General features: G+C 30.3%; 2 protein-coding genes across 3 annotated transcripts; one reads left to right on the plus strand and one right to left on the minus strand.

Moving 5' to 3' along the window:
* Positions 1-325: 325 nt before the first annotated feature.
* Positions 326-9,422, minus strand: LOC113402727 (wolframin). Of its 2 annotated transcripts, XM_026643034.2 has the most exons (9): positions 9,224-9,422; positions 8,639-8,743; positions 7,706-7,805; positions 6,149-6,268; positions 5,864-5,982; positions 5,168-5,275; positions 3,623-4,812; positions 2,804-3,309; positions 326-2,301 (listed from the first exon to the last, which is right to left on the minus strand). In XM_026643034.2, the coding sequence occupies exons 1-9, from the start codon at positions 9,255-9,257 to the stop codon at positions 1,932-1,934; spliced, it is 2,652 nt and encodes an 883-aa protein (XP_026498819.1). In that variant the 5' UTR covers positions 9,258-9,422; the 3' UTR covers positions 326-1,931. The 2 variants fall into 2 exon arrangements, with proteins under 2 accessions (XP_026498819.1, XP_064074807.1); XM_064218737.1 differs by lacking the exons at positions 7,706-7,805; positions 8,639-8,743; positions 9,224-9,422 and adding an exon at positions 7,272-7,291.
* Positions 9,423-11,779: 2,357 nt separating this feature from the next.
* LOC113402730 (protein SHQ1 homolog) lies at positions 11,780-14,193 on the plus strand. Its single transcript, XM_026643039.2, has one exon. It carries the CDS (start codon positions 12,057-12,059, stop codon positions 13,458-13,460), a length of 1,404 nt encoding a protein of 467 aa, XP_026498824.2. The 5' UTR covers positions 11,780-12,056; the 3' UTR covers positions 13,461-14,193.
* The last annotated feature ends 212 nt before the right edge of the window (positions 14,194-14,405 follow it).

Raw genomic sequence — 14,405 nt, forward strand, 5'->3', positions numbered from 1 at the left:
AAGCGAAATGCATTCAGGGCTACATTCCCGAGCATCCATATGAGAAATAGCGGGTGCGCAGCGAGATAACAATACAGACAAATTTCTCTTGCGGCCCGCATATGTATAAAACGTTTAACTGACTTAAATTGACTAAAGGCCTTTTAAAGGAGATTGAGTATGACTCGATTAAGTGGAAAACAATTTAGGCCCTCCACTCCTCTTTTGCCTTAGGGCCTCAAAACCCCTAAATCTGGCTCAAACCCAGAGTAATAACAACACAAATACTGTAACATATGAAAGTAACTTTGGTAGGGAATTTTGTCGCTAATAAAATAAAAGCCTCTGAGATTCAATGAAAATATATTTTTTATTACATTGGAAGTTAATAAACTATATTGTCACATTTAAAACATCACACCTTCACACTAGGCGTTATTTATTAACATTTAATAATCATTTAAATTAATAAAATACATACATTAATGTTCTTAATAATAACTTTTGTAACGACACACAAAATTTTTAAATAGTACGTGGTGTTTATTAGCCTGGGGGGGTTAGGTAGTTAAATAAGGCTGTTTCTAATAAAGCATCTGACATATTACAAGCAATCATTAAAAATACATTTACACAAATGAACTATAAATTGAAAGCAATATTAATACAGCTTAAAAATGTTTATTTTATTAATTTTTATTTTTTTTCAAATTATACTTAATTTCAGACATCTAATGCAAGAGTTCTTTTCAAAAAAATTAAAAGGTAATTTACCTCCACTTTCTGAAACACGTAACTTAAATCTGATTGGTAGATGGGAACCGATGCGAATGGGCGACTAATGAGCTTTCAGTATTTAGCTTAGTAAATTTAACTTAGAATTTCAGAAAGTGGACGTTAATGGTAGGCAATTAAGCCCATAGACCGTGTACCATTGGCATTTATAAACATTCAAGAACTGCCAATTAATTAAAGAATTACTTCAGTAATTTAGGAAGTTCAGAAACATTTATATAGAGTTATATTTAAACCTCTATGAAAGTAAAAATGGTCAAAGACAGATGATTTTTATACTTCATTGTTTTCAATGTTTTTCATATTCATTTGAATAGATTTCGAACTAATTGCAAAAAAAAAAAAACCATTAATTAAATTTTGAAACGCACACGAAAATACAGAAAAAGCAGTCTTCATTCAATTAACATAAATATAATGCTTCTATACACAATTCTTTCATAGTTTTTTTTTTTATTTATCCAAATATCAAAATTTATCCAAATTAAGTAACATCGAATTTGATATTTTTTTTATATTCTAGACTGTAAAATATTTAAAAAATAGTATTTAAAAAATATAATACACAAACGAGTATAGACGTTCTAAAAATAATTATGTATATCATTAATAATTTAGGAAAAGAGACATTACCTTAAATTGGATAAACTATGAAACGTATGATGGCGCGTACCCGTTTTTTTGTACAAAAAATATTCACATTTGAAAATACACTTTTTTTTTTAAATTTTATATCAATATTTAATTTTCAATAGACACTGCAAGCGATACTAATTTAACACCTATATAACAAAACACACAATACTGATTTCAATATATCTAATGATTTAAAACTTGATATAGGAATATTATCAACTAGGCCAGGAATTTCCAAACAATTTTGCATCAAATTCGAAAACTAACAAAACACATTTTCACGTCCAAAATATAAATTTTTGGAGCGTTACATTAATACATGCCAAAACTTGTTGTTTATTTTTGTGTATTATTGATTTAAAAAAAAAAATCTTCAAAATATTTATACGCCATGGGCAACCCTTAATCTGATTGCGCTTCTTTATCCCCTGAAGTACATTCCACTTATTGGGAAATCTTGAACTAGACTACAATCAAACATTACAAATAAATTAACAAAATATGGCATTTAAAGTGAAAATTTATTTAAAAACTATTACAGGATTCAATAAAAAATTCAATATATATTTCGCTGAAACAATACAATCGTTAACAATCGTCCGACAAAGCTCAGACAATTTTGATGTCGAATGACTTCTCGAACTTATGGTACCCCTTGCAACTTTACATTCAACGCAATTAATTTCAAAGCCTTTCACATTTAAGTCCTTATTGCCTATGTTATAAGAGCCAGGCTCGTTTGACAAAACGCCCTTAAATCGAATTTTATCGTCTGAACGCAATAACCGAGTAAAATTTGTAAAGAAATGGTCTAATGTCAGGATTATTTCCGTGTGACGCTTCAATAGTCCCCCATTTGCTTCCATGTTGATTGTGACTTCATAATTATATCTGCAAAACAAATTGCATTTAATTTAGGACTGAGAACACTCATTCTCAAAACAATAAACTAAAAACTCATCGCAGTAACGTAAAATTATTTGGGACTATAATTCTATTATTATTTAAAGGATGCTCAAGTATCAAAATTGCATATCTGCTAAATTTTGTTTCTAACAATCTTTGTACTATTGTAGCACTGCACTGCAATCAATTATTATCTATATATCTATTTATTTCATTATCTTTTTTTTATTTATAATAAATATGTTCTCAGTTTTATTACTTTACTATGCCAGACTTCGTCTACTTCTTAATCATGACATAATCATAATTGTCTATGTCGGTGATTCATTCTGATACCTAATATCATAAAAAAATCGCTTGCACATAGTTACGTACCAGCCTATCCTTTGGTAGTAGCATTTTAATGGTCATTCCAAAAAAAAAAATGTTTTTTTAATAGCATTATTTTTAAATAATTTTAATATTATGTTACTTTAAAAAAACTTACTCATTCAAGTTGTTCAAATGACAGCTCTTCCCGCTTTGCCGAGCGACGCTCGTCACGAATTCGCAGTCATCCACGATAACACCTTCTTCGCTTTGACATAAAGTCGAAAATTCCTCGCCGTAGTAACACTTGAAATACTCCGCCAAAATACCAGGCAACCATGACGCGAACGAACTCCACTGATTCCTTACGCTCTTTATTTTGACATCCTTAACATAACCCTCCCAATTTATGTTGGCACCTTCGAGAATCGAACATTTGATTTGAGTGGACGCCATATTGTAATCCGACCACGATGGCGTGTTACATTGGTTGTAATAATCGTCCCAATTTATGTTATAAGTATTAACTTCGTATTCCGTTATGAATTCATTTTTTAGTAAGTTCTTTATGCTTGATTTTTCGTCGCCTATTATTTCGATAAGGCTGGAAGGTAAGCCGTCGTCTTGGATGCGTATAAAGAACTGATTGCCAATGTAAATTAATGTAATTAGACCAACGGCGAGCTGGAAGAAAATGTATTGACATAAAAATATGAAAATCTTCTATTTATAATAAGCGATTTAATGGTAAAACTAAAATTGAGAACAGTTTAATTTTTGTTGGGCATAAAAACCGAGACGGATTAGTGGCTTCCAAATTTAAATTTAAGGCGGCTATTTAGCACCAATAAGTTTACAAGAGCTCAATTTTTGGTTTTAAATTCTATCCCATGTGTATCCAGCAAACTCCAAAAGCTTCTCCTGACGAGGAGAGGAGGACTTAGCCCTGCAGTGGTGATACTTGTTGTTACTTTTAATATTCCAAAGTTATACATACCTGAAACGGTGTGACGAACTTTTTAGTAGCTTCCGACTTCGCCAAAAGGCATGTAACACCTAAACCGACTGTGAGTCCAGTCATAACCGTCAAAGTGTAAAACAATTTCGACATCGTAACATATTGGAGAAATGCAAAGATCGGCAGTGTCACAGTAATTATACCCATTAAAGGCAAAAACAGAAACGAACAAACCAACGCCAAAGTGCCTCTTATCAAACCGTAGGTTGTACAACCATGGGAACAGGTTATGAACATTTGTAACCAGCTAAGCGTAACGCAATGTGGTAGGGTATACTTGAGAAAACCTTGCCAATTACATCTTCTAGTCATCAGCACCAAGATACCAGGAATTAAAAGGGAGAAAAACACACGTGCATTCAAGCAAAATTCGATGCTGTTCCCGAGTATATAAGATGGATAATTCGATATATGTAAATCAAGAAAACGCCAGCCCTGATGAACTACCGTGTCTTTCTCGTAAGGATACTTTGCAAGCACGTTAATACCGAAAGAAATCAGTGCCAATATATCTGGATATGGGCTACCATTTGTGCCGAACGAGAACAATGTCAAAAACATTAGACAAAATGATAATACGCAGAATTCAGAAAACGGAACCCATTGGGTTGCAATAAACGGATACAAGAACAAATTAACGAATAACGCTAAAAAGAACTGGAGGAAAGGACCGAGATTATTACGCACAAACAAGTTCTCCGACTCGTCTGGCTGTAAATTCCCATCGCTGTATCTCAGAAATAGTCCGGACCACTTCCTGAAGTCGATGAACTGACGCTTAGCGAGCAACATTTTAAACGTGCATATCACCATTGCAATAATACTGACGTAGTAGAAAACTAATGGCACTAAATGATACAAGCTGTCGGTACTGACTGACAGATACGCTATTAGAAGCAGAGAGAGCTCGATATTTGAGAGTCTGAATGAAAACGACCCGAAATAATACAATAATTTAAGATAAAGAACTTTTATAAAAACTAGTGGATGTAGGAATGCTTGGTGTAAAATTGGGATATGATCTAAGGATTTAATGCTAGGGTCTGTTAGGGTCAATTCATAGCTGACTAGAGGCAATTCGCCCTGACAATAATCTACTGCTGCGGTGACTAAGTTATCTACTGTTAGATTTCGAATTTCTTCATTTTGACTGTAACTGTCTGTATAATCTGTGGACCAATAATTTATTTTAAATTAAAAAAAAAATTACATATTTAAATAAATGTAAACTCAAGTAAAATATATATGTATATATAGAATTTTTTTCTTACGATTAGTAAATATTTTCGTTTGGGTATATTTGTATACATAAATATGTACCTAGCCAGTACTCTTAAATGCATCATTTTTTCTTTTAAAATTGGCGGGCAGAGAAAGCCCTTCGCTTTACATAGAATTAAATAACATTAATATTTTAAGGTAATTATCCAAGTCTGGATGGTTTGCATTCAATCGTTAATTATTCTACGGGAAAACTATACTGTACACAATTTAAAAAGGTAGCCCAATAAATCTTATCCTTACCGTCTTCAAGGTCATGTGTGCGAATTGTGCCATTTGTATGAATGTGGTCACCAGCTTGAAGCTGAGACGGTTCTAAGGCTTGTTCCCCATCTAGTGCTCTTGCTTCTTCTGATGAAAGAAAATTTATTCAATTAAACATCTTCAGATACATTTTCAGAAAGCGACATGGTCATGAAAACAATTGCAAAATTTGATTTGAATATCTAACTTTTACGCCATATCATGCAAGGGAAATCAAAATATTTAATAAATCGCCTAATAAAATAACGATTTAATTAAAAAAATTAAGTATTTAAAATGAATCTAAAGATATGGCTAATCTCCTTGATCTAATACGTGACCATACGTTCTATTTTTTCTTGGACAGTTCTACTTTCAAGCTAAGGTTCACTTTTAGAAAATCTCCAAAATGACAACATTTAAAAAAATATGCTTTGGAATTACGTCTCGTGGTCAAAACCGTATGCAAAATTAATATATATGACTTAATCCTTATACTAGTTTCTTGAATTCGTCTGTTTGTCGTTTTGTTTGTTTATTGGCATTTACCGTAGAATTGGAATAGACCATTAATGTTATTTTTACATGGAGATGATTTATGAGCCAGAGTGACTAATGTTTTTCATCACGGAAAGAAGGCACAGCATATTGATAGATTCTTTAGATTAAACTAGTTGCAAAATACGCATACAGTACCTGGTGATTCATCATCGAGCGCGTCATCATCAGGGTCCTTCCTTAAGGTCGTGGAACATATTTCACGAATGCGTCGCTCCAGTTGCGCGGTTGTTATATACTGTTCCCCGTTAGATAGACTGCAAATATCAAACGTTTCTTGAGCCTCATTCAGCTTTACACAATGACGTCACATGCAACTGAACTATCGGCACAAGTTTAAAAAATATGTAATTAGAATTGATTGAGTTTTAATTATTATGAAAAATTATTTGCCCACAAATATTCTTTGTCCCGTTTTTTTACCTTGCAAATAGATCCCTGGCTGCTTTCCTCGCCACGGTCTCTTGACGACTAGCCGCTAAGCACGACTTTGCTCTCACTATCGGAGCGCTGTCTTCGTCTATCACGCCACTTCTAATACACCTGTCAAAAAATCGAAATGATCCATAAAACTAACAGCCCGTAAATGTCTCAACTGCTTGTCTAAAGCATTTGTTTTTAAAAAGAACTGTTCCAATGCGGGTTTGCGTTGCTTAGTTTTCATCCGGCAAATGCAGGTTTCCTTACAACGGTTTCCTTAAAACTTAAACAAACGAAAATTCAATAATCGTTTGGTTTCGAACCAGCATTATCCGTTATTGTTTTAAATGAGCCATTTCGGCTTTTACTTAGGTACAGTTACATGTTTGTTATTCATAAGCCAAATATCAAAAACATCCTTACTTATTAAAATTAATAAAATCCTTTTAACTACTATTTAGTAATAAAAAACAATAATAAATTTCGTTTGTTTTTTTTTTCAGATATGAGATATCTCGTTTTTAATCAAAGCTAAATTTCGGCGACCAATAAGTCGAAATCTTTTTAACAGACTTCGAAAAGGAGGAGGTTATCAATTAGTCTGTATTTTTTTTTATAACAGACTTGCAAATGGGGGTTCATTTTTATTAACTGAAGACAATTGGTAAAACCGCCTATAGATATTGGAACTCTAAGAAATATTACTCCATTGCTTACTTCGTCGAAATAGCCTATGGATTTAAGATGTTAAGGCCCTTGTGCCTGTAGTAACACTGGCCTACTCACCCTTCAAACCGAAACACAACAATACTTGAGTATTGTTATTTGGTGGTAGAATATGTGACAAGTGGGTGGTACCTACACAAGACCCTACCACCAAATAAAACTTTAACCTTAGCTATCAGTTTATTATTACAATCTCACATGAATTTATGTAGCTCCACACGGACTTTATCCCACCTTATTTTCCAAATAGCAAAATCATTATGATTTCCACACATTTATAAAACCGTACTTGCGTTATTTAATTTAAAAAAGGAATGCATTATCGTTTAAGATCAAACAGTTACAATTGTTTACTGTTATTTGATTGAGGAATGATAATATACACAATGACCTTGTTTACCTCATGTCATTTCTTAAATAATGCATTAATACCAATACAATAAGTCGTAACAGAAATTTTCCGATAGTTAATTTAGATTTTTTTTATCTTGATTTATGACTTGCATTCATGTAAGTGTATTAAAAAATTAATAGTAATATTTTAAGGCTCATGTGTCATATTTGACTTTGACATTCTAATTAAAAAAGAATGGTAGCCAGTATTTTTTTATATTTTTTATTAGTGCAAAGGTTTAATAAATCTGTAACATAAAAAAACATTGGGGCATTGCTACTACTCTTTTAAAAAAAACACAGTTGAACCTTATCATAAAGGCTTGAAAATACATTTTGTTTATCATAAATAAATACTAGAGAATTATATTTTCTGAATTATTTTTTAAAGAAAATTAGTAAATGTCTTAAAATAATTGTATTCAATTTTATATCACTTGCCTTCGGAGCATTCTTCTAGCTTCTGGGTGAGCTTGTTCGGTAGCACAAATGAGCCATTCCAATGCCTGTTTGAAATTCGATATCTTATCAGCCTCCAATTCTATAGAAAAAATACAATAATTTCAATGATATTCCTAAAATAAGAGACTATAAAAACTTACCTTTAATAATAGCAATTTATGTCTTAGTTTTATTTTTATGTTGGTCTTTTTATTTTTAAGAATGAACTATCCAAAGCTCTACTTTCAAGATAAATTCATTTGAAAGAGAGACCACAACATTAAAGACAATAATTAAATTTAAAAAAAAAAGACATATCTGTATATTAAACCCATAGAGCGAAAAATCAGTTGAACATCAGAGCAATCTGACAAATGTATATTTTTTTTTTTTATTTGATATTTGTTTTTTAAGAATCAGTTTCGTCCAAAATGACACATCCATAATTACAGTTAAACTATTTTAATAGTTACTAAATGATTACACAAAACTAAAGTAATCAAATTATTTACTTAATTTCCAAGTTATTTGATGATTTTTCACATTACTTTTGTTATTTTCTTGGATAGTAAAGAAATTTTAATAGTAATCTTTGCAACCAAAACTAAAGTAATCAAGAATGTACTAGGAATTTGAAATAGTGAAAGAGGATAATTATTAGGTTCACTTAGGTATCAAAACTTGAATATATTATTATATTTTGAATAATCAAGAAGTCAATACATAATATTTAAGAAAATTAGATAACTTCCATTTAGAGTTCAATATCAAAGGTATTTTCTTAATTAATAAATAAAAGACTAAGAAATGTATCAATGTGACAATAATATAGTATATTTAAGAATAGCTTGGTGATATTCATAACTCAAAATGGCCAAAGGACTTGTTGACTTTTCCCTCTATGGGTATGCTATACATAAGTTCATTATATACCACATTTTTCTTCTAATAGTTGTTTCGCGAGAACAACTTGAGACTCAGCACATCCATCTTCAGCCAGCTGGTTACGCAGTCTCCTTAGAGAGCCTTGTGGTCCATCTGAAGGAAGTTTACCCTCAAAAAGTATATTATCTGTGATCATGCAAAATCTTAACCAAGTACATATTATATGACAAAAGTATTATGCTAATGCTATATCTTTGTTTATATTTACAAAAAAAAAGGTTCTTGAAATATTATAATTAAGAGTTAAATCAAATTTAAATATAGAGAGTCATTTTTCCTGCATATATGCATCATTTTTATTTTAAAAAACTTTTAAGATTCATAACAATATCAAGGCATTAATTACTTCATCCCATTTTTCTTTTAAATCATACAAGAATAAAAAGGCAAGGTCAACAACTTATACTACTACAATATTGTTATAGAAATAAGAAATTTAAAATATCATAAAAATACTAATCAATTTTAAGGAAATAAAAATAATTTAGGTATTAAAAAATATAATAAGACTGCAAATTTCATTGCGTAGCATTTGCAATAATTTATAATATTATAGGTATGTTTCATTCTTACCATGGAGATTCCATCTTTTACGGCCCGAAGGCATTGTTTTATGAGACGTCACTTATAACTGAATATAAAATAAATGTTCACTTTTTCTAAAATTTCACAAGCAATTATAAATAAAATTAAAAATGTTTTTAAACTACAATTCGTAATTTCTTTAAGTTCACTCGGCTGTCAACTTGTCATGTCAAGTCAACAATGTTTTTATTATGATGATTTTATTTTTGCAAATCGCAACATTTTTTATTTTAATAAAAAAAATAGTCACCATAGAAACAGAATCCACTTTTATTATTATTACATTGATATTTGAATATAAGGAATTTACTAATCGCTTACAACATCAAACTACGAACACAAGATTGTAAGATAAAATTTCTACGGTTATAAATAAACCTGGAAGCACGACTTCCCGTTCATTATCATCTTACGAATGATACTTAGCGCGAGGGGAAGCCGAAAATAAACGGATTAGGAAAACAATATGTTAATGACCGTAACATTCGACCTACGCTGTTCACTTTCACCTCGGCTCTGTCTTAATATTTACATTACGTGGGTGATTTTGATAACTGTTATTTAAATTAATTCATCGGTTTTATAATATTACAGATTATAATGTCTTTTTTTTACACTATCTGATTACCGTCAGCCGGTAAAGCTATATTCATTTTTAAAAGCGTTAAATAAGTTAAGGAATGTTTAAAAAAATTAAAGTATATTATGTATTTTCATAAAAATGAATAATTATATTTTCGACGTACCTACATGTAGCCCCAATTAATAACGTTCAAAATAAATAAAAACAATACAAGTGCGTTTTTAAAATTGTTTTTTGTTATAATTGGATCTAAACATTATTCCATCAAAAAAAAATTTTATCTAACTTAAAATAAAACTATAAATTAGTATAATGTTATACAACATTTAATGCAATTAAAATGAACAGATGTGTCTCAAAAACAAATAATAATAGTACATTTTATTAATGCGTTTGATTGATCCATAGATTCCGATGGATGGATGTTTAGCGGGCATAAAACATTACTTGTATGTTACAAAAATCAATCAAGAACAAAGTAGACTTTATTCTAACATACATATTTGAATCATAATTTTAGAATTATGTTTTTATACATTCTTTGCATTTTAATCGTTTTTACAATCTGATATTGAATATATAATATGCCTTATTTCTTTTTTGATAACGTAGAACAAATAAAATTACGAATACGTCTTGCGCATCAAACATACATACGAAAAGACTTATATATTCTTTTGAATACCTACTGTAAATAGTCTCATTTGTAGTGTTTACCAAAGTAAATTTACATTTACATTTTTTGTTGTATTTCTTATATTGCTAAAGTTACATTTTATTGCACAAAATCATCGAAATCAATAAGTATAATAGTTTGATTTAAATTATAAAGTAAATCAATTAATTTCATTTATAAAAATCTTAAATTTGTCTTTTGTTAGGTTTGTCAATTTTATATTTAAAGGTATACGTCATATGCCATTTTGAGACGTGTATCCTATAAATTTTATTATTATTATAGTCAATGTCACATATCACATTTAGAACTCGTGTTCTGTGGTGACATTCGAGTTTCTTGTTATAGAATAGCCACGTCTAATATGTGTACCTTTTCACAAACATATCTCGATTATTATTATTATTGTTAAAATATAACGATGATCATAAATAAAGTACCTATTTTATTTCCATGATTTTAAATGATTAGGGGAAACTTCTATCAGGGAAATAGGTTCATTAAGCTTATTTCGTCAATCGAGATCAAAAATGAAATGGCAGCGATGTTGGGCGCAGCTGATTTTGGCTTGATGACCAGTGTTCCAGTGTTGTGTTAACTCTAACAACTTTTCGGTAGATCTCCAAACTGATAGTTGATCTGTCTTGACCAAATTTACTATATATCTTCAAAAAACTTTAATAGATAACTGAATTTTTTAATTTTATTTATGAAAATTTAATTTTATGCATTAATAAAAGCGACGGTTTGATTTTTGTAGAGGGTGTGATGGAAGGTTGACTGAAAAATATTTAAATACTTTGAGTAAGGATACTATAAAGTGCTTGGTAAGTCGAGTTATTATACTTTACAAAAACCAAAAAAAAAAGAACTTCTTTCAATTATTTCAAATGATTGCACCAAAGCTGCATAATAAATTATTATTTAATATTTAATTTAATAATTTAATTGAGAAGGATCATAAGCTGTGCCCAATTTCGAGTGTATTTTTATACTTTTGTGAAGTATAATTTTATAAAAAAATATTATTATAGCATATTATAATATTATTTATTCTGATTCATTTTTAAAAAGTTTTTCGCTTCCTATTTTTAATATTAAAGATCAATAGGTAAAACACATACTTATATTGAATTCTTTTGTAAACTTAGGTTCGGTAGTCTACAAAAGACTAAAACTACCAACTTTTGAAATGATATTATCTACTTACCGAAGTTCGAGTTGGTAACATTGCTTTAAACTTATCAAATCACAAATGTCATAAAGTATATAACCACTGTTTTATTGATCACATTGAAATTGAAACACATTGTCATCACATTGTTGCGCTCAACTACTGTAGATACATGCTACCCGCTAGAGATTATAAAAAATAAATGAATATCAAGGTGGTGATTGATTCTTGGGCTTTAGTCTGTTTGTGTTAGTGAATGCTCATTCATGACTTTCATATATTTAGTGTTTATGATGTATTGTGAGCGTTTACTTGTAAATTGACTATTGATTCCTAGTCTTTTTTCTACATAAATATTGACGTCTAGTTGAATACGTACTTCTTCAAAATGTTAACGCCACGGTTTAAGTTACAACAAGACGAAACTCGCGTCTATATCACGGTGCATGCACCATACACAAATATCGGCGAAACTGAGATCGATATTGATGGTGAGAATTTCTTATTCGTATCAAGTCCGTATTTTCTTAGACTTCGTTTGCCTGGTAAAATTGTTGAAAATGACAGCTCAAAGGGTTCATATACATGTGATTCAGGAGATTTTAACCTCACGTTTGATAAAGAAAACCCAGGAGAACATTTTGAGAATCTCGATATGATTACCAGCTTATTGGCGCCTCGACATATTCCTGACTTAAATCCGAATTTAGTCGAGATGTTGGAGGAGGGAGGAGTCACGATTGATGAGGAAAATGATGAGAATGAAGTTGATAAAAAATACTCATATGGATTCGCTAGTAAAATTTCAACAGAATTCAAAGAGATTGGTATGGAATTCCCCAAAATTTTTGAACTTAAATGGCCGGAGCAACATCCTATTGGTAAAAGAAATTCATTAAGAGAACAGTATGAATTTATAAAATTTTCATCAGATCATTACTTAGCTGATTTACATTGTGATGAACTTGTAGCTCCATATTTGTTTGCAACTGTCTTTTGGGCTAGCCCTGATTTCGATAAAGATGCTGATTTTACTGAGGAAGAGGTGAGCTTATTAAAGGATTTGCCAAATAAGCATTATATTTTGACCAAAACTGAGCATCGGCAAGTTTTTCTTGGGCTTGTGGATATACTCTATGGCTATTGCTATGATAAGAGGACAACATTAAATGAAAGTACTGTCGAATCAAGCTGGACTATCAACAAATTGTCAGCAACTCTAAGCTGGTTTTGTGTTTTTAAGGATATAAAGGAAGTTCTTAAAGCTTGCTATAGACGAGCGCTTGTTTATCCCATACTTCGGAACTTTGAAATATGTCACAAAGTAAAGAATGATCTTATATCTTTGCTAAAACATGGAAAAAAGTTTATTATTAAATGTGTCATTGATATTTATCAAATGTTCAATCAAAGCGATGATGCAAGATACATTTTAAATCAAATATATATGAAGGATTACTTAATATTTCTTCAGCAATGTTCCCAAGATGAATTCATTCCTTTGTGTGATAACATTGCCAATACAGAGATAACAAAAAAAGATGTTGAACTAGAGCTTGAAGAACTAGAGGCTGCTGCTGAAATGGTACAGCAGGAAGAAATTCAGATTTTAGAAAATGAAATGGCTGTTAAAATGGCTTCTATGTCTTTAATACCTGGGCTTAATAAACTTAATGATGCAAATCACTTAAACAATGCTCAAGAGTCTGATTCGTCTGCATCAAGCAGTGACTCGTCAGATTCTGAAACAGATGAGTCAGAGTTTTGGGATTCTGATGATGATCGTTCCTGAGGGATCATGTAATTTCCATTCTAAAAGAGTGGAATAAACATGAGTCCAGAAAAATGAAATGAGAAGAGTGAACAGTTCCTGTACAAAATTATGATGAAAATGTACAGTTTTGATGTTGTCGGAAAATATAGTGATGGAAGTTTTACAATTGAACTTGAAAGTATTAAAAATTTGCCTATTTTAATAAAAAATATCTATTGGTAGATATGTAACGTTTTTGCTCCAAATTAAATCATGTTTTTGATAGACAAGTTTTACTTTATTGTATGTACTTTTAAAGTAACTTATTCTTATTGGTATTACTTATTAAAGGATAATAACATTGTTATATTGCTATGAAATGTTTATTAGCTACAATGTAGAACCATCACAGAACAATGAGAGGACTAATTAAAATAAAGGCATATATTATAGTAATAAATAATAATAATAATAAGACTACCTTCTTTAAGGATTTGAATACAGAAGCACAAAAATCAAATATGCTTTAGTTATTTTTGTAAAGCTCCAGCATCGAAGTTCTTTCATTGTTTTATAGATGGTATAAATAATAAAGGAATATATTTAAAGGATTTTAAAATTCATAACCGGATTAGGGTAATAAAAATAATAAGGCAAATTATATATGTACCTATAGAGAAAAAAAATATCTCATTGTTGTTAATAAAATGAAGTGCATGCCATTTAGTATATGAAACAAGTGAAACTTTGTGTGAAAAACGTCACAATAAAATTATATGTTGAGAAGTAACTTCTTCAATAATTAGATCATAGTTTGCCAAAATAAATGTTATTGTTAATGTATTAATACTTTAAGAGTGATATTATGTGTCAAACTTATATCTAATGAAATAAAATGAAATATACATTACTATATTTTTTTATTGCCATAAGAAAAAAATCTCAAAGGATCGATCCTGACCCCTGGGCTATTGTCGTCCCCAC

Source organism: Vanessa tameamea, chromosome 24, assembly GCF_037043105.1.
Source record: "Vanessa tameamea isolate UH-Manoa-2023 chromosome 24, ilVanTame1 primary haplotype, whole genome shotgun sequence".
Lineage (NCBI taxonomy): Eukaryota > Metazoa > Arthropoda > Insecta > Lepidoptera > Nymphalidae > Vanessa > Vanessa tameamea.